The sequence below is a fragment of the Myotis daubentonii genome, chromosome 5 (assembly GCF_963259705.1).
Source record: "Myotis daubentonii chromosome 5, mMyoDau2.1, whole genome shotgun sequence".
NCBI classification, from domain to species: domain Eukaryota; kingdom Metazoa; phylum Chordata; class Mammalia; order Chiroptera; family Vespertilionidae; genus Myotis; species Myotis daubentonii.
The window spans coordinates 76,334,673-76,354,915 of record NC_081844.1 but is presented as its reverse complement, the minus strand read 5'-3'; the positions used below and the strand labels follow the sequence as shown (position 1 = coordinate 76,354,915).

At 50.1% G+C, this 20,243-nt stretch overlaps 2 protein-coding genes across 7 annotated transcripts in view; both read right to left on the bottom strand.

Annotated features, from left to right (window-relative positions):
* The window catches only part of LOC132235624 (solute carrier family 22 member 4), a 43,117-nt gene extending 41,668 nt beyond the window's left edge, over window positions 1-1,449 (bottom strand). Inside the window, exon 1 of one of the 6 annotated variants that reach the window (XR_009453063.1) lies at window positions 338-1,447. Coding sequence is in view for 4 of the 6 variants with exons in the window: in XM_059698336.1 (XP_059554319.1) it covers window positions 338-730 (393 nt within the window). In the remaining 2 variants the exon portion in view is untranslated. Of the gene's footprint in view, window positions 1-213; window positions 301-337 lie in introns of those variants that run through there. The other 5 variants (XR_009453062.1, XM_059698336.1, XM_059698334.1 and 2 more) reach the window with 5 other exon arrangements.
* A 13,398-nt stretch (window positions 1,450-14,847) lies between these two features.
* On the bottom strand, window positions 14,848-16,086 carry LOC132235623 (transcription elongation factor A protein 1-like). The gene has a single exon (XM_059698333.1). The coding sequence runs from the start codon at window positions 16,042-16,044 to the stop codon at window positions 15,106-15,108; it is 939 nt and encodes a 312-aa protein (XP_059554316.1). The 5' UTR covers window positions 16,045-16,086; the 3' UTR covers window positions 14,848-15,105.
* Window positions 16,087-20,243: the final 4,157 nt, after the last annotated feature.

Sequence of the window (20,243 nt, the reverse complement as noted above, 5' to 3'; positions counted from 1 at the left end):
GCAGTGTCCCCTACACACCCCTCCTGCCTGTACAGAACTTGACTCAGCCTGTACATCTGGGGAGCCTGGGGCTGAGCCTCTCTAGGGCAGCATCTAGGCTCTTGAGAAACAGCTTCAACTGTTGTGCAACTCTAAAAGGAGAAGACAGTTGGCCATAACGCTCCCTGCTCCATCCCCTCCATCCGGGACCAAAAGATCAAGAATGAGCTTAACCTGAGTTCGGTGCTCTTCGGCCGGCCGCACTCCTATGTTGGAAGCATAACCCAGTGGTGGGACAGCCAGCATAGGGGAGCCTCGAAGGGGAATGCCACGGATAGAGGGTTGCTCACACACCCACCTCGGTCACGATGGTGGACAGGTAGACGTCCTGGCTGAACTCCCAGCCATCCAGGCAGTCCTCCTGCTCCAGCTGCTCCAGGTCCACGTCGCGCCCCGGCTCCAGCCCGAGCGCCGAGAAGTTGGCGATCGCCGCGAGCCGGTAGCGCCGGCAGTTGTGGGGCACCTGGCGGCCGTCCTGCAGCCGGAGCGGGGCACTGTGGTTGCGCCAGGCGCTGCTCAGGTTCGCGGAGTCGGGCACCCGGCAGCGGTGCTCGGGGGTCCCTGCCAGGAACACGATGGACATGCCGTTGAAGCCGTTGGGGATGATGCTGGCGCTGAGCAGGAAGAAGATGAGGCGCTGGAAGAGCCCCCACTCGCCCAGGAAGGAGGTCACCTCGTCGTAGTCCCGCATGCTCCCCGCCGCGGCTCGGCCGCTTGCAGCGCGCGGTGACGACAGGAGCGCTCTCCGGAGGGCGCCGCGCGGCCGAGGGCGTTCCCCGGGGGTGTCGGCACGTTCTGGGGGCGGCCGGCTGCGGAAAGTGGGACGCGCGACCGGGGCCGGTTCCCGGGAAACCTGCTGCAGGATCTGGACGCCAAGCTGGAAGCCTCCTGAGAAACTCGGGACCACACCCCCATCCCGCCTGGGGCTGGGGCTGGGGAGGGCCTGGCGGCCGGGCCCGCTAGGGTGGGGCTTCCGGGCCGGCTCCGCCTCGAGTCCCCGCTCCGAACGCCGGCCACCCCGCAGTGCGGAGCAACCTACCCGGCCTCCGAGCTGGGCCCTCGGGAGAGAGCGGGCGACAGGGAGGAGCCGCGGCTGGAGAGCAAAGTCTTGGAGAGGTCGGCTCTCGGCCCTCCCGGTCGGCGTCTGCCCCTCGCCCGGGGCGGTCCCTTCCAATCCCGAGTGTGAGCTCCGCTGGCCGCACGCGGACGCCAGTCCGGGGGGTCGGTGCGCCGGCAAACGCGTGCGGCGCGGCGACAGCGCGCACTCTCCTCGGGCACGCACGCCGCGCCCGCGGCCGGCGCCTGCTGACGGGGCGCGCACTCGCCAGCCGTCCCGGGAGGGCTGGATTCGGTCCCCGGCGGCGGCATCCGGAGGGGCGGGAGCTCTAGGAAAGCCAGGAGCCTCACCTTGAAAAAGGGAAACAGGCCCAGGGCCCGGAAGGGACGGGCAAGGTCACTCTGCGTCAGAGATAGGCTGGGACGAAGGACGGTGGGGGGCAGGGGTCGTGCCAGGGTCCTGCCTGGACCCTAGAGGATTCAACAGGAAGCCTGGCCCAGGTGAGGGCCCTTCATGGGGACGCTGCTGTCACCGCTCCTGGATTCTCATTTGGATCCCGTCCCTCTCTCCACACCCCGCAGGGCTCTTTATGGGGTGGCTGCCAGAGCCATCTGGGCTGGAAGGCCTCCCGTTGGCAGAAGGGACCGCCCCCAGTCCAGGAACTGGGAGGGAGGCAGGGAGGAGGAGGAGATCCAGTTTGGCGCCTAGATCTAACGGGGAACCAGAGCTGGGACAACCGTCTGCCCAGGGTCCAGGCCTAAGGCCCCTCTGCTAGCCGGGGGCTGCTGTCAGAGTCCTGGGCTTCACCAGGCCGGAAGTTGACAGGCTGAAGGACCTGTCAAAGTGGAGATTTTGTACAAGTGTGTTTGCTTCTCCAGCCCCTGCTTACCAGGCTGAGGGACATTTCTGCCTCATGTTTTGGAGCCTCCGGTCTTACCCCTCCTCTTAGCCTGGCTTCCCACCTCTTTGACACCTCAATCAGTTTCCTTGTTGGAATAAGACCGTATGTCTTGATGTGCCAGGACAGGGCTGATTTATGCCTAGTAATCCAGCGAAATTATTAATAGCCCTTCCCTTCACATGTAAAGGTGTTCTTCTTTGAAATATATATATCACACCCTCGAATTCAATGTCATTTTGTTATGTTGATGAGGGAAAAAATAGTCGATTTTCAGCCTGGGCCACATCTGCGTGATGTTTTCACATCTCCCCATGTCTGCGTGAGTTTTCTCCAGGTCCTTTGGTTTCCTCCCACATCCCAGAAATGTGCATGTAAGGTTAATTCACCTGTTTCCATCATCCCAGTATGAGTGACTGTGCGTTGTTTGTGTTTGTGTGTGTGTGTGTGTGTGTGTGTCCGTGCCCCTGCAATGGAAGGGTGTCTTGTCCAGGGTGGGTTCTGGCCTTGCACCCTGAGCTTCTGGGATAGTCTCTGGCCACCTAGGACCCTGAACTGGAAGAAGCAGATTGGAAAATAATCTTACTTGTTTTTGTTAATTTTTCTTAAGTGTATGTATAGCTGACATTTACTTCAATGTTTACTATTAGAAGTGTTTTGGGGTCTTTATTTAGAAGTTTGGTGATGTTTTTTGTGGCCAGAAATATGTCATGGGAACTTAACTCTTGTTTATATCAATTAGCCTATGGTACAATTGGTTTCTTTATACGTTGTTTTCCTTAAAGTTGACGTTTCCAGGAACCTATCGGTGACATTAAGTGAATACTTACTGTAATGTGGTCACCATCTTACTCAGCTCAGATTTCATCCTCTCCTCCTCCCACAGTAAAAGAGCAAAGCTTGAGACAAGAACTTATGTGGAGGTATTTTGTTTTGAGTGGTAACCTGGGGAAAGGAGTGAGGGACTAAGGGAGAGCAAACAGAGAAGGAGGGAAGCCCAGCACAAGACTGTGTAACTGAGCTGGTCACTGGCCATGGCCAGGAACCATGACAGTGCAGTGCTGAGACATAGTGGAGCTAGAGGCCAAAGGAAAAAATTAGCAATACTAATCCTATCTTTACTTAAGATTTTAATATTTTGTTTATATGGATTTTATACTGATTTTGATTTTTAAAAAAATACATTAAAATATCATTAACTTGATTATTTAATTTCTCTGTGCCCCCTTAAATTTTGCACCTGAGGCAATGCCTCACTCATTTCACTTGCCTTAGCCTTGTCCCAATTCTCCTTGCTGTGGGTGACTGGGATTCAATCCCACTGGGACCTTATAAGAGCTATTTAGAATGAGGAGGTATTTGTTTCCTAGTTCTGGCTCCATTGGTCAACTCCCCTGCACTTTTCCAGGTTGCACAGGTGTGAGAGATTAACAGTATTATTCCACTAAACTATTTGCCATTGCCTATGAGTATATGTAGATCCATATCTTGAACCATTTTGCCCTCCATAAAAAATGAATGTCCAAGTGCACTACTTACAGCTGGGCCCATTGGGAAGATTTCCCTCAACCATTGTCCTTTAGGGCCACCCCTAGGTGGGGCTGTGTTGCAGTAACAATCCATTTTTTGGCTAATATCAAACTAACCCATCTGTGAGGCAGGCCTGAGTGTTTTCTCCCCACCAGTTGGTTATAGAGAACAATCCCACAAGACTGTAGTTTCAAGTTAAAGGAGAAATGTTAGTATAGCTAAGATAAGTGGCGCAGGAGTTAGAGCCACCTGTTCATTAACTTACATGAGTCTTATGGACCTGCTCAGTCCTGATCCTGACTCTATCATTTGTTTCTGCTATAAGGTGGATTGCTGATGTGCCTGCTTAATCTTATGACTGGATAGAATCTGGTAATATCCAACTCATACTGGACATCTCTAGTTTCATAGACCCTTGATGTCCCACTGCCACAGCTGCTTTTCAAAAGGCAAAAAGCTCTCTGCTGCACAAGGCATGACCTTGCTCTGGAACCTCAGAGATCTGTACTAAATCTCTTTTTTAAGGAATAATGGGAGGCTCTGTCCAGCATCTTGTCACCACAAACACCTCTAGCACCATCCTTCTGCTGGGCTTATGGAACAGATAGTAGAACCTGGCACTATACTCGGACATACTGTAGAGCTCTTGCTCTGGGCTTCACTGACCCCCAACAAAGGGTCAGCGTAATATTCCCACCAAGCTTTATGTCTTCTTACTGGTGGAGGGTACAGGGTACAACAACTTGTCTTTACCTTACAGGGGATGACCTGGCATGCTCTTGACTACTGGATCCCTAGTAACCTAACCAATTTGCTTCAAAATAATATGAGATGGAAGAAGCGAGCAAGCATATAGATACAATAAGATTGGCTATGATGGTGGTTCTAGGGGTTCATTTTACCAGTGTGTCTGTTTTTACATACATTTAACTCGGCCCAGAATAAAAAGGTAAGAAAAAACGTCACCAGTAGAGCAGGCCCTGAATCTTCATACTGCCCCGCCACCCCCATCCCCAACTTTTGGCATGCAGTATATTATTGATGCCACCAATACAGTGAACCATCACGATGTTCTATGGACTACAAAGACAATCAAAGTCACTAAAAACTATGCTGTGAAAGAGAGCAGGAGAATTCACATGGCCCAGGGGCAAGAACGTACTGCTATTTATCTCACATAAAAGCAAACAGGTTTTGTTTGCTATTGTTTATCTTCACCCGAAGGTATTTTTCCCATTGATTTTTAGAGAGTGGGGGGGGGGGGGGGGCGGGGGAGAGAGATTGACTCTCACATCTATTGGTTGAATCCTGCACACACCCCAACGGTGTGGGGACTGGGCAGGAATTGAACCTGCAACCCAGGTACATGCCCTTGATGGGAAACAACTGGAGACGCTTGGTGGATGGGCAGATGCTCCAACCACTGAGCATACCAGCCAGGGCAAAACAAACAGGTTTTGGTTCCCCATCATGAAGATTATCGAGAAGAAAAAATCCTTGATATTGGAGCTAATCTTCACAATTCCTCCCAGGACTCCCAGGATATAGTTTTACTTGTGAGTTAATAAATTGGTAAAAAAATGTGAGGGTATTAGAGCCTCCCATTTGGCCCTTCCTACCATAATGGCCCTTATTTAATGAGACAGGGGGTAATGCTAGGGTCTTGCCAGCTGCTAAGTGTATCTGTCTCACTTAGGGATCAGGAGCTACAGAGTGAGTCTTTCTTTTTTTCTTTTCTTTTTTTTTTTTTTTGAGAGAGAGAGAGAGAGAGAGAGAAACATTGATGTGAGAAACATCAATCAGTTGCCTCCCATATGCACCCCAACAGAGGATGGAACCCACAGCCTGGGTATGTGCCCTGACCAGGAATCAAACCTGCCACCTTTTGGTGTACGGGATGATGCTCCAACCAACTGAGCCACACCAGCCAGGGCTACAGTGTGAATTTTTAGACCTATTAGACCAGCTTACACAAGAACTCATTTACCACCTGGCTTTCATGAGCCTCCAATCTAACTGGGAGAACATGATGGTGTTTCCCATCCTCTGGCATCAATGCCAACTCATATCCTGAATCCAACAGCACTTGAAAGGTCTGGGTCTTTCTCTTTCTTCAGGAGATAGTTACTCTGGTAAAAGGCCACTGTTATGGACTGAATTGTGTCCCCTCAAATTCATATGCTGAAGCCCTAACCCTCAATGTAATAGTTATTTGCAGATGGGGCCTTTGGGAAATAATTAGGCTTTGATGAGATTGTGAGAGTGGGGCCCTCATGATGGGATTAGTGTCCTTATAAGAACAGACACCAGGGAGCTTGCAGAAAGGTAGCCATCGACAAACCAAAGAGAAGATTCTCTCCAGAGTGCTCCAAGGTTAATACATACCCACACATCACCCCTGTTCCTACCTGTCACTTTTTCAATGTGTGTGTTATTTCCTGGTAGGTCAGGAACTGTATCTCTGCACTTAGGCTGTGCTGAGGCCTAACCCTAGGAGGTATTGGTCTAGAGCAGGGGTGGGCAAACTTTTTGACTCGAGGGCCACAATGGGTTCTTAAACTGGACCAGAGGGCCGGAACAAAAGCATGGATGGAGTGTTTGTGTGAACTAATATAAATTCAAAGTAAACATCATTACATAAAAGGGTACGGTCTTTTTTTTTTTAGTTTTATTCATTTCAAACGGGCCGGATTCGGCCCGCGGGCCATAGTTTGCCCACGGCTGGTCTAGAGGCAAGGAGGGGCGATAGGAGAGCATCTTAAGAGGGATAAGCAGCGTTTTTTGGAGCCACTTGCTTCAGGAGGAGTCTTGGCAGGGACTCCAGGCAAGGGGGAGAGATCTGCTGCTGCCTTGAAGGTTTAGGGGAATTGTCACCATCTACCCAAATGTCCCTATTCTGTGTTCCAGGGTTCTATGTATTTCCTATCAGGGCCATGACTTTGTCATAGGAGAGCCATCAAAGCTGGGCATGCAACCCTTTTTTGGTGTCTCTCCTACCCTTTCAATTAAATCAACTGAATCCTGGGCTTGATTTCTAGCGCAATCTGCCCTGTGGCTGCAGAAGATTGGGGGATAGAGGCCTCCTGTCTTCCACAGTGTGCCTTGAGTTTATAGTTGGTTGCTGATCAATGATTCTCTCTCATCATTGATGTTTCTATCTCCCTCTCTCTCCCTCTCCCTTCCACTCTCTGAAATCAATTAAAAATATTTAAAATAAAATAAAAATGTTTTCAGTCATTGCTAAATGTCCCCTGGAGGGTAAAATCACCCCTATTAATAAACACTGACACAAGGCAATGTTTTAGTTTCACTGGCATCACAGTGTAATCTAGCATGGGTAAGAGTTTTGGTAACTGCCTGCCAGAGATGATTATCATCCCATTTACCAACAGTAATGGGGTCCTTAGCTCTGTTGGAAAGGTTAATGGTGCCATTCTAGGATCCCTTTTTTGTAAGTGTGCCTTCTAAACAGCTTCTATTTAGGAATAGCTCTAGGAAAACATGAGTAAAGGACTGAGGAGGAAAGAAACTACAGTGGGGCCTTAACTTACCAGTGTCCCGGCTAACGAGTTTTTTGAGATACCAGCTGTCTCTCGGACGATTTTTTGCATTGAGTTGATAGAGTAATTTGAGTTAACGAGCTCAGTCTCAGAACAAATTAAACTGGTAAGTCAAGGCCCCACTGTACATGGGTACAGCTCAGGGTTGTTTACAGCTGTGGGAAATCAGGAGACTGTGTCTCAGAAATGTCTGTCTAAGGTTCAGAAGTAGGAACATTTATTCGCAGGTGTCTATCCCTCACTGGTCCAGGTGTGCCCCATTGGGTAGTAACTCCCCCCACTTCCAGACTGCACATGCGTGAGTGCTGAGCAGGTGTCTGTAGGTGTCCCATGCCTCAGTGTCCGGAAGTCTGGGAGCAGAGAGTGAGAATGAAACAGAGCAGCTGAGATTGGGACACCTCGGAGGAGCAGTGCCTGGAGTAAATAGCCCGGAGACTCTGAAGCCATGAATCATACGCCTGTCATCCTACTCAAACAGGACCTGGGAGGACCAGGCTGTGCTGCCCCTCACTGGGTGCTGCCCAGGTGCCTGAGGAAGGCAGGACCCTGGCAGCCTTATCCATGTATTCAACTCCTGCTTCTGCTTGTTCTAGCCAAGAGGGCCTGGAGCCAACTGTGTGTGTGGGAGGCAGGGGGCAGGAGGGGAGTGTGCAGGCCACCTCCTGGCACCGGAACCATCCAATCCAGTCCCGAGACGTGCCCATGTGAGCCAGAAAGCAGTGGTGGGGAAAGGCACAGGGATGAGGGTTGGAAAGGTTGGCAGAGGTGCAACCACCCCTGACCTCAAAAATCCTTAATTGTTAAATGGCTTTAGATTTCACTCTGAGGCAATGGAAGTCAGAAGGAAAACCTGATGCCATTTCTGTTTTTAGAAAGATCCCTCTGGTGGCCAAGTTGAGAATGCAGAGGAGGAAGCTAGGGTGGAAGCAGACACCGGGGAGGAGACTTGTCAGCTTCCAAGAGGCTGATGGTGGCCCTGGCCGATCCATCTGGCAGATGGCTTCCAGAGCTGTTAAGGAGGTGGCAAGGACAGGTCATGATGACCAACTAGATGTGGGCTGAGGGAAGGGAAGATGCCAAACTTGGGGAACTGGATGGTGAGTGGTTGGTGTGTTTTTCCTCTGAGGTGGGAGCAGAGGAGTAAGAGTAGGTTGGAGAGAAGATGATGAGGTGGGTATGGGATGTTTTGAGTTTGAGGTGTTGGGAACATCCAAGTAGAGATGCCCAGTCAGTCAGAGGTCTGTGTTGGAGGCGTTGGGCATAGCTCTTGGAGGCTGAGGTCTCCAGAGAGCAGAGCCAGTCAGGGTTTTTGGTCCGAAGCAGGGATGCTGGACATCCGCTGGGATTATCAGGAATCTGTTTGGAGGTGGTTCTGGGTACTGGGAAGTTTACAAACCAAAGTGGAGTCCTAGCAGGGCAAGATCCAGCCCTTGGCTGGGCCAAGGTGGCCTCTGATCTCTGTCCTTCCAGACCAAAGCCAGGGGACTGGATGAGACTACTAAAGGAGGGCAGGGGCAGTTTGGAAAGAGGCCCAAACAACCCCAGCCTCTCTAGAGAATGAGCATTTGAAGAGGAAATGAGGAGCTGGGCCAGAGCCTGAAGGAGGCTGGCGCTCGGGGACCATCAGGAGAGTGGACAGGAGCAGGGGCTGAGAAGGCACAGCATGATGTAGGGGGACAGGGCTGAGGGGTAAGAGACTTCCCCCAACCAAGGCAGGCTCCAGCAATCAGACAGCGCTCTGGGGGCTGGGAGGGGGCCACCCCAGACAGGCTATTTCCTGTTCTCTCTCTCTCTCTCTCTCTCTCTCTCTCTCTCTCTCTCTCTCTCTCTCTCGTAGGAACCACTGAGAACCTGGTGAACAACCAGGATAGCCATTTAGCAGAGATTATGCCCTGACCTCAGGAACAAGTCAAGCAGGCATGGGAGTGGGTTCATGCAGGCCAGAGTTTATGATCGAGAATTGTGGGTTCCAGCCTTGTCTTCACTCTGACCCAAAGTTTCAGGGATCACCTTGATTCAGCCCAGCTTCCACCATTCCACTCCCCATAGAGGACTGGGAACCCAGCCCTGTGCGAGGGGTTGGTGAGTCTGAGCCTCACACTCTGGGCTGTTCTGGGGAGCTTGCCAAGCAGAGACAGGTTAGCACCCTTCAGAGTGGCCTGGGCAGAGTCCCCAGGTCATTCAGGGCAGGCAGTGTTCTCCAGGGAAGATGGGTTGTCCTGGGTGCCCTTGCTATTGACATTAGCTAACTAGCGTGTGACTTTGTCAAGTGTTTCAACTTGTCTGAGCTCACCCATGAAATGGGGATAATAATTGTATTTCCTTTCAGGTTGACGTGAGGGTGACAGGAGGGGTAACATCAGTTCACCAAGGACGTGGAGATGAATGCCTGGGACACATTCGCTCCTGTTACAGTTATTAACCAACTTGTATCTCGTACTCTGAGTCTGTGGCTGTGCTCTGGCTCCCATGAAAATGTGCCTGAGAACTGCCGAGTGTCCAAGAATGCCCTGGAGAACCGCCCAGTGTCCTTCCACTGCTGCCTTTGTTGGCGAGCAAGCCGCTGAGTGGTGCTTTGGCCTCTGGGCTTGGCTTACCCGGGTCTCACTGAGGAGACAGACCTGCTCACAGGGGTGGTCAGTTGGGTTTCTAAGCCCTCATGGCTGAGGACAACCCCAGGAACAGGTAAAGCCTCTGGCGGCCGCTCCTGGGATTTCTAGCCTTTACCTTCAGCCACAGATGGTTCATCTCAGATAGGAGCAAAGATGAAATTTGGTTTCTGTCGGGACCCAAATCGTTTCCCACTGGTGGTAGTAGGGGCATGGGAGGACAGTCCTTGTTTGTTAGAGAGACCCCTGAACTACCCTCAACCCTTTTTACACTTCCACCTCCATTTAGGGGTGCTGGGGAATGTTGTGTGGGAAAAGGGCAAATCATGAAATTAGCCAGAGTTGTGAAGAGTATGGGACCCAAGGATAGGAAGCTGTTACCTTGGGTAAGAATAAGTGGTCCAGATGGAGCTGGAGTACAGATAAGCTAGGCAGGGAGACCCAGAGGCAGAGGAGCAGGCAGGGAGCTCCCAGGTGGGCAGAGGGACTCTCTGGGCCCTCAGTGCAGCTCACAACACCCCCCCCCCCCCCCCCCAGCCCCTTATCTCCCTCCCCTCCCTCCGCCAACTCAGCTGCTCATGGGCTGGAGCCCAGGGGCAGGCTATTGTGCCCACTAGAGGGACTGGGTCTTCGGCCAGGAAGGGAGGAGGGCGGCCATGAAGCAGCCTCTAGCATTCTCCTACCCTCACCCCTTTCCTTGGTTCTCGAGGAGGAAGGTGGGGCAATAAAGGTGTCACACAGAGAACTAAAAGGAAGGACTCATTTTTCAAGCTCCTTATGAGGACAAGGAAGGCTGCAAGAGTCTGGAAGAGAGCTTGACGAAGCTGAACCTGCAGGTCAGTGTGACCAGAATTGTGGGAACATGAGACAGAGCTGTCAGCCGAGGTCAGCTGGCTGCACGTCATGGGGCCTGTGGGCAAGGCTGGGAGTTTAGACTTTGTCCTGAGAGCCATGGTGAGCCAGGAGTTTTAAAAGCTGGGAGTGACATAATCAGAATTGCATTTTTAAAAGTTCCCTTTGCTGTTGTGTGGGATGGGACTGAGGAGCCAGGCAGGAGACAGGAAGGCTGGGCAGGAGGCTATTACAGCACCCAGGCCGGAGAGTGTGGGGGCCTGGAGCTCAGGAGGGAGTGGGCCAGTTAGGGATTAGTGAGGGTGAATGCACTCATGCCTACTAATTGGTCTCCCTCCACCTTTGCCCCTTACAGTCGATTCTCCATAGAGCAGCCCCAGGGATCCTGGTTAAAACATAAAAGTGCAGGTCATGCCACTCGTCTGGCTTCTCATCGAAGAGTAAAATCCAAAGTCTTTCCTGTGGCTTACAAGGTCAACATGGTCAGCCTTCCTGTCCCCACATCTCTCTGACCTCATCTACTACTCCCGGCCACCTCACTTCCACCACCCGGCCATTTCTTCACTCTTCTTAGGACAAACAAGCACGTGCCTCCTCTCCCAGCCCTACCCAGGGCTTTAGTACTTCCTGCTCCATCTGCCAGGACCACAATTTCCTCTTTACCATCTCAGGTCTCTGCTCAAATGTCCCGGTATCTCTGAGGTCTTTCTAAATTCCCCACACGAAGGGATCACTTCTTGTCTACTGTAAATCTGTATTTATATGTTTGTCCAAAATGTTTTCCTAGTAGGGAGCACAATGCCTGGAATGTAGTATATTCTTAGTAAATAACTAATTGAATGAGTGAGTTGAGCTTGAGGATGTAGGTGGGAGATAGTTGCCCTCAAGGCCTTACCTCCCTTTGAGGGTTTGGGCAGCATGCCCACTGAAACCAGGAGGGCAAAGCAAGGAAGAAGGTGGCGGGAGGCAGGGAGACCCGGGGTTTGTGTGTGTGTGGTCAGCCTTCCTATCCCCACATCTCTCTGACCTCATCTACTACTCCCAGCCACCTCACTTCCACCACCCGGCCATTTCTTCACTGTTCTTAGGACAAACAAGCACATGCCTCCTCCCCCAGCCCTACCCAGGGCTTTAGTACTTCCTGCTCCGTCTGCCTGGACCGCAATTTCCTCTTTACCATCGTAGGACTCTGCTCAAATGTCACGGTATCTGTGAAGGCTGACCATACACACACACTGCTTGGCCTGGGGTCTGGGCAGGACAAAGGTAGGTCTAGGCCAGGCTGGTAACAGGTTGGTCTAGGCCAGAAACACCAGATAGGGATGGAGGGGATGGAGTGGATGGAGTGGAGGGTGTTGGGGTCCAGCACCAGCAGGTCCAGGGGTTCCCAAAGGTGTGGACGGAGTCGGCGAAGAATGAATGACACGGAGGTAGCGTTCAGTTGACCAGCATGGTTGGGTTCTCTTGTCTGGTTCTATCCAGGATCTCCAGCCAGGTTCTGCATTTTATTGTCTTGTTACATCTGTATTTATACCAGTTGATTTTAATCCTATCAATTTCTATTCCAAAGGTTAGGGCGTTTCTTATCTCCATTCCAGGGAGTAAAGATTATGTAGTTTAAGCGTGATTGTTCGTAAAGTGAATCGTAATGAAAATATCTGATATGCAGGATGTATTTTCATTGTTACAAATTGAACATAATTAAAGCATAGTGATTAATCACAAAAACAATATGTAATTATATATGTGTTTTCCGATGGTCTTAGGCGACCCCTGTGAATGGGTCATTTGACCCCCAAAAGGGTCGTGACCCACAGGTTGAGAACCGCTGGTATAGATGGTGTCAACATACACAATTCCCTCTGTGTGGCATTGGTTAATCCTGGGGACTCTGCCCTGGGGAATTCCATGGAGGCACCAGGCCTCCAGCTGCTGCGGTGGTTGCCAGGGCCTACAAGAGTCATCAGCAGTCAGGCCTTAGTGCCAAACAGCGGAGTCTGCCCCTCTCCCCTCCCTGAGGGAGGGATCACAGGTAAATGGGGAAGGCAGGGGTCGGGCAGGCTGAGGAGACCTCTGTTTAAAGGGAAGGCCTGCACCCACCTGCCCTTCCATTCATTCAGTGCCTTTCCACCCAGTACAGATATTTTTTGCCATCTGCTCAGAAGAGTCACTGGGTCCTTCCCTCGGGATGGAGGTGATAGGGGGACAAGTCTGGCTTGTTTTGAGGAGCCATTGGCCAGTGATGGCACTTAGGGACAGCATGAAAGCAGGGCTTCATTTGCTATGTTCATAGCCATGCTAGGGTCAAAGGTGGCCCTGCATACCTGCTCTTGAGCTGGAGGAGGTGCTCTAGGATTGGGACTAGACAAGTATCGCCTCCTACCAGTAGCCTTTCCTTCCCTGGACAAGGTTGCTGTGTGGATCTCTGTTCTCCTGTTAGTTTTCCCCACTAGATAGAGCTTCTTTGACATTCATGGCCCCCGAATCCCCACCAGGGCCTCAACTGTCCCCAGCAAATGTTTGTGGAATGAATGTATGGATGAACACAGTAGAGTGATTACCAGAAGGGAGTGTGGCTTTGTTTACACAATGGATTTGGGGAAAAGGAGTGTAACATGGCTGTTCAAGGTGGCTGTTTATTCATTCAGCGACATACAACTGGTGTGTTTAGTGAGGTCTGCTGGAGGCCATAGTAGTGTTCATGCATTCATTCATTTCTTCCTTCCTTCCTTTCCTCCTTTCTTCCTGCCTTCCTTCATATATTTTTGTTTCCCACTCCCTGTTGAGGTCCTGAGTACCAGGCCCTATGCTAGAGCTGGAGACACAGAGGCAGCTCCCCTCCCTGGGAAGGGAAAGTGGTGAAGGAAGTAGATATGGATGGGGCCAGGTAGCCTACATGAAATTCATCCATGAGGAGCTATGGGGTCTGTGTGGGAACCTGGCTCAGGCTGGGCCCACAGAAGGCTTTCAGAGGAAACAAGCTTTTGGGAGAGAAGTGTTCTAGGCAGGAAGAATGACATGGAAGGCCAAGGAACGTTGAAGTGCCCAGGCTGCTGGAGCATCGAGTTTGAGGTTGCACATGATAAGAGAGGCCATCAGGGTTGGGTAAAGGGGATTGATAGCCTTGCTGAGATCTGTGTCCATTCTGGGGGCAGGGACACCTTTGAGGGGTTCTATATATGGAAATGACATGATCAGAAGCACACTGTTAACATAGCACTCTGTCTGTGGAGCGCAGAAAGGATAGAGGGAGTTCAGTCAAAGCTGTGGGCAGGGTGAATGACCCAGGTGAGAGATGGTGGTGTCCTGAATTTGGGCTGTGCCTGCAGGAATGGAAAGCAGTAAATGGACTGAGATCCTCCAGGGAAGAGCTACAGTGGGGAATGTGGTGGGGGGAGAAGATGGAATTGACTGTGAGATGTTGATTTCATTTCCCGAGGTAAGGTGAATGCTGGAGCAGAAGCATTTTGGGTGGCATTGAGTAGAATATGGGGAAATAATGAGGTTGCCTATTGAGTGGCCACAGAGAAAGGTTATGTGGGTCTGCAATGGGCCTTTGATTTTCCAAATCAAAACCTAATTATGAGCTATTTTTAATAACTGCACTATACTAAAACACTAACATTTCCTTCCCAGTATATCTTCCTATGAGGGGAAAACCATTAGACATTTCATTCTTTGCCATTGCAATATTCTGCAAAACTAAAATAGTATAAATTCAGACAGGTACATAAAACAAAACTGAACTGATTCCAACAAATCCAAGTCATGTTTCCAAAAGTAAAATCCATTAAGATCAAGTAATAAACATGTATAAGAAATTACAAGAAATAATGATCATGGTTAGTTACAAATGCAAAATAATATCTAATTATCCCAGACTTGTGAATATAATAATTAAAAAGAATTTCATATGCTAGTTCAAATATTATGTACAATTTAGATAAGCTGGTCAAGTATACAGCACATTTAATAAACTTACAATTATATTACCTTTCTCCTCCTTTAATATTTGCAGGTACATGCCAATAAAGAAAAAATGTAATTTTCTTTTTTTTAAATTCTTTATTAGTTAAATTATTACAAATGTGTCCTCACCCCCCACCCCATTAAACCCCCATCCTCCTCCCCGCCACTCATGCTCTCATCCCCCTGTTGTCCATGTCCATTGGTTTGGCTTATATTATAATTTTCATTTATGTATTAACTGAGAAGAATAACATTTCTACTGTGTTTGTTTCAGACTGTAAAAAAAGTAATTTTCCTTTAAGAAGGAAAAAAATAAATTGCCAAAAATTTAATTGATAAAAGTTTAATATCAATTACTTATAAAAATGGAAAAAATTGAAATCGATACCATATAATTATTATGTAGTCTCCCTACTGATCTGAAACTACAGGCATTTAAGAAAGGATGATACTATGTCAAAAACAAAGACATAGGGATGCATTTTCTTTAAAAATCTGATTTGCAGAAAAACGACTTCCTTGGCCTAGTTTTGAAGCCAGTTACAAAATCCATTTTCTCAGTGGTCCAGACTTTTTCCCAATTCTTCCAACTCAACAGAACTTCCATCGATTTCCACATTCATTGCAGACAACAAATGTTGTCATCGGTTCATCAGCACTACGAGTTTGTAGCTGTGTGTAAGTAGAATTCTTCTTTTTACATTTGCCACATGTGAATAAGTCAGTCTGGGTTCCGCCCGTCTTGGCCATCTGATGCTCTCTGATGGCTTCTGCGGTCAAGTTTTTCCTCATCTCTTTGAGCTCATCACTAGCCATTTCCTCTGCCGTCATCCTAGCCAATAAGTCAGGAGAGATATTGCCACACAGCACATTTTTCCTTAACTTTGGATTCTTTGCATCCTTAAGATTTAATATTCTACTTCGTACTCTGTTTTTGTATTTCATGTCTGTATTCCTTATTTCTTGATATATAGCTTCCTCAATTTGAGATCCTAATTCTTCTTCATCAGCTCCAAGAGCAACGTAGTCATCTCCTGTTCGAAGGGCGGCAGCAAGCATCTCCCTACACTTTAACCGTACAGAGTCGGAAGTGCTTGGCGCCCGAGGAAATGATGACACATAAGTATCTGGAGCATTCGTCTCATCCTTTCTGCTGCTTGCATTGCCACTGGAGCGACTTTCTTCTCTTGCTTCAGGGCTATTCTGTGATGTAATTGCAGTATCTTTTTCCTTTTCGTCAGGACCTTTATCAGTTGATGGTCCATCTAGTAACTTTTTCCAAGACTTGATGAGAAACTTTGCTAAAGATATCACTTCTTTATCTGTACTGTGCTTGCGAATAGCATTTGCTGACTTTCCAATTCTTGTGGACTGTAATAGTTCCAGGGTCATGGGAATATTCTTAAGCTCCTTCAGCAAATCCAATGCTCCAGCCGCGTTCTCCTTCTGCACCATCTTGTCCATCTTCTTGGCAATGCGGACCACCTCGTCCACCATGGCTCTGGCAGGTCTTCCCCGTGCCCAGCCCATTTGGGAGCGGGAGCGGGTGACACTGGGGTAGAGATCCCGGCGGGGCGCTGGGCGAGCCAAAGGAGGCAGGCCCTGCCTAGGCCCTTCCTCTAGAACCCAGGCGGCAGGGGCTCGTCCCCTGCAGGCAGCGCCAATTAAGCCAGGCACGCTCTGTGCAGGCGCTACCAATGGACTGCAGGTTGATGTGGAGGGGCCGGCCCAGGTGCCCTTGGCAGGGCAGTGAGCCAGCCTGATGTCAGCGTTTCCCACCGGGCCGCCAGGAAAGCCCATGGGCTGCGAGGCGGGCTTTTGGTGCGCGTTCATCGCGGGCCGGGACGGCCTCCCGTGGAACTGCGGAGGCCCACGGAGCTCTGAACTGAGGTGGTTTTGTGGAATGCAACGTTGTCGTTTTCTAAAAGCAGTGAAACCCAAGCATCCTCTCTGTAGTAGACCCTGGAAACATCCCTGTTCAGGCACCAGTTGTTGGGGTCCAACACCAGCAGGTCCAGGGGTTCCCAAAGGTGTGGATGGAGTCAGCGAAGAAGGAATGACACAGAGACAGTGTTCAGTTGATCAGCAGCCTAGCCAGGTTCTGTCTTTACTCTCCTGTTACATCTGTATTTATACCAGTTGCTTTTAATCCTATCCATTCTATTCCAAAGGTTAGGGCGTTTCTTATCTCCATTCCAAGGTCACTACTCTATTGTTCTATTAAGCTACAAGGAAGTAACTGAATGAGATTATCCTAAGTAAAGATTATGTAGCTTAAGTGTGATTGTTCGTAGTTAAAGTGATTAATTACCTGCCTGGCACTTAGTTAAGGGGTTTTATTCCCTCCCTAATTCAAGGGAAAAAAATCCCCACCTGGGGAAACAACCTTTTCTCGGAGAGGTGACCTTGGTTAAAACACATAGCGCCAAGAAAGGGAGAAAACATATTAAGAACAGTATGCTATATACGCCAGGTCCCTTGAAACATATGCTGTGCAGATGTTTCTTCCCTGCAGTGACTGTGTCAAGCAGCAAGGATGGACTGGCTTCCGGCAGGAGGGCATGTGGATGGGAACTACTAACTCTGCCAAGGCTTTTCTGTGGGAAGGGGACAGTGGAGCTGGGCCTTGAGGAGTGAGTAGGAGTTTGTTGGATGGAGAAGAAAAAATAAAGGCATTTGGAGCTTGAGAGAAGGTCTGAGGTGTATGAAAAGGCAGGATGGCTCAAACAATGAACTGTCTGGTAAGCAGAGAAAGCGAGATCAAGAGTTCAGCAACAGGAAGTCAGAGAGTTTTCAAATGCTAGGCCTATAATTGATCAATCAGATGCTCTGTCCTCAGGGCCTTGGGGACCATGAAGGGGTCCATGAAGCAAGGGAGTGCGGGAATACTCCAGCTGCCCCGAAATGGGTCCCAGAAATGCTTAAGAGGCAGAACCCCAGACAGAATGATGGGTAGGATGGGCTGGTGGGGGCAGGGTGTAGAGGAAGGTGTCCAAGTCTAGTTTGAAGGCTCCGGGGTGAGGGCTTGAGAGAGGAGCAGGTTTGGGGACAGTAATGAGCGTTGGGCCTGGGCCAGGTGGGCTGGCGCACGCTGAGTTGGGGCCCCTGGGCCACAGAGATATTGTCCCACCGGACGTTGGCCCAAGATGTTGACGTTCGCCACCTTTGGGCTCAGTCAGGGCCCCTGGGCAGCGTCGTGAACAGGGAGAGGACAGATCAGTCCGAGGTTCTGGGCGCCACTCCTCTTCGCTCCTGCCTCCCCCGCCCCTCACCCGGGTGCCTGCTTAGGAAGGGCTTCCCTGGGTGCTGCAGCCCTGTGGGGGTGCAGCCCTTGTTCTTGGGGGTACAGATGGTGCCCAGGCAGCTCAAGGACCCTTCAGTTTGGGTAGCAGACCCTGTGGGGAGAGGGGGTGATGGCGCGTCCCGGGGTTAAGCGGAGTGCCGGCGGCTGGTGGATGTACAGTGGCGAGTGAGCGTGGGGCTGTGGGTGGCAGTCTCTTCGGTTTGAGTCCGAGAGCCAGGTGGAGGCCTGTGCCTGTATTTTTCCACCGATTCCTGCGCCTAATTGCTTCCCTGGCTCCCCAGGCTGCCTGTCATCCCCTCCATTCCCGCCTCTGACCGGGTGGGGCCCTAACCTCGTCTGCAGGCACTGCGAGGCGGGGAGGGGCGCGCAGACGCTCCCACACCCTCCGACCGGGCGAAGCCGCCGGAGGGCGGGCGTGGGTACGTGCGCGCGCGCTCGGCGCCGGGGCGGGGCCCTCCGTCCGCTCCAGGCGGGGCCTCGCTGCGCGCTGACGGCTGGGGAGCCAGGAGGGCAAGGGGTTGGGGTGGGGCCGCGGTTGTCTGCAGGCCCAGGGCCCAGGCCCTCTTCTCATCTCACTTCTCAAGGACACTCGCCCAGTGCCCTGGCCTGTGCTCCCGCAGGGAGGGGAAGGGCGGCGGGAGGAGCTGTTGGAAGGAGTCCTAGGAGCACAGAGCAACAGGAAGAAAACGGAAGTCAACACTAGGAGAAGGCGTTCTGGGCACCTGCATAGCTGGGACAGTGAGCGCAGATCATTGTGCAGTATTCCTTGGGAGAAAAGGGCGCAGCGGCAGTTCTCAGCAAGTGCCTCTCCAGATTCAGGGCAACCCCAGCCACGGTTCAGAGGTTTGTTTGCTTGTTTTTTTCCAGAGCCTGAAACACTGAATCTAAACCTCCGACTATTGAAAATGTGCAAGAATAGCCTGGAAGTGTTTGTAAACAAAGAACAAGGAGGAGAGATGGGCATATTAAACTCTAAAATGACAGTAATCAAACCAATGTGATTTTGTCACAAAAAATAGGAAAATAGATCAGTGAGAGTAACAAAGATTCCTACAAAAATATGTAAAGTTCCTTCCTATAATTAAGAAGTTAAATAGCCCTAGCCTGTTTGACTCAATGGATAGAGCGTTGGCCTGCAGACAGAAGGGTCCCAAATTCGATTCTGGTCAATGGCACATGCCCGGGTTGAGGGCTGGATCCCCAGTAGGGGGCGTGCAGGAGGCAGCCGATCAGTGATTCTCTCTCATCATCATTGATGTTTCTATATATATCTTCTCTCCCCTCTGAAATAAAAAAAATAATTATAATAAAAGTTAAATAGCCCTGGCCAGTGTAGCTCAGTAGTCAGGTCATCAACCTGCGTGCACATGGAAGGCTCAGGGGTTCGATTCCTGGCTAAGGGCAGGTACCTGGGTTGCAGGTTTGATCCCTGGTCCTGGGATCAACTAATCCATGTGTCTCTCTCACATCAATGTTTCTCTCTCTCTCTCTCTCTCTCTCTCTCTCTCTCTCTCTCTCTCATTTCTCTCTCTCCCCCTCCTTACCCCCTACCTCCCTTCCACTCTCTAAAAATCAATGGAAAAAATATCCTTGGGTGAGGATTAACAAAACAAAAAAGAAGTTAAACCTCAGTAAAAAGAGTAAAGGCTTTATCGGCAGTGGTTCTCAACCTTCCTAATGCTGCGACGCTTTAATACAGTTCCTCATGTTGTGGTGACCCCCAACATAAAATTAATTTCGTTGCTACTTCATAACTGTAATTTTGCTACTGTTAGGAATCATAATGTAAATATCTGATATGCAGGATGTATTTTCAGGGGTTGCGACCCACAGGTTGAGAACCTCTGGTTTAGGGCATTTCCCCCCAAGAACTCTTGGAGAAGACCATTCTGCTCCCCACTGTTTGCTCAGCACCCACAAACACAATATATATTTGAGTGAATGCTCATCACTGGTAATCAGAGAAATGCAACTTAAAGCAACTACATATCGCACGAAAAAAAAAAAGTCCTGTGTTGGCAAGAGTGCAAGGAAATGCGTACTGCTGTGTGCTGATGGTGAGAGTGTGAATTGATAAGACTTATGTGGTTTGCAATAGTACAACATTGACAATAGCACAAACGCATATTATTCGGGTTCACTACATGAAACGGGACTAAATAAACAAGGCTGCTTCTAGTCGGGAGCAAGCTAAGGAGAGGGGAGTTGCACATGACCCGGAGTCCAGGAGCAGCCACAGTTCCCCGGTTCTGGCAGCATTAATATTTTTTAAACGTGAGAGTCTCTACCGGGATGCATGCTACCGAGCTGCGAAAAGATCGAGGCTGCCTCGCACACACTGTAACAACAACCGGCCTCTGAATTGGGTGTTTACTCTCAACTTTGGAGAGGTTGAAGGGTGCGGCCCTAGGCGAGTGTTCTAAAA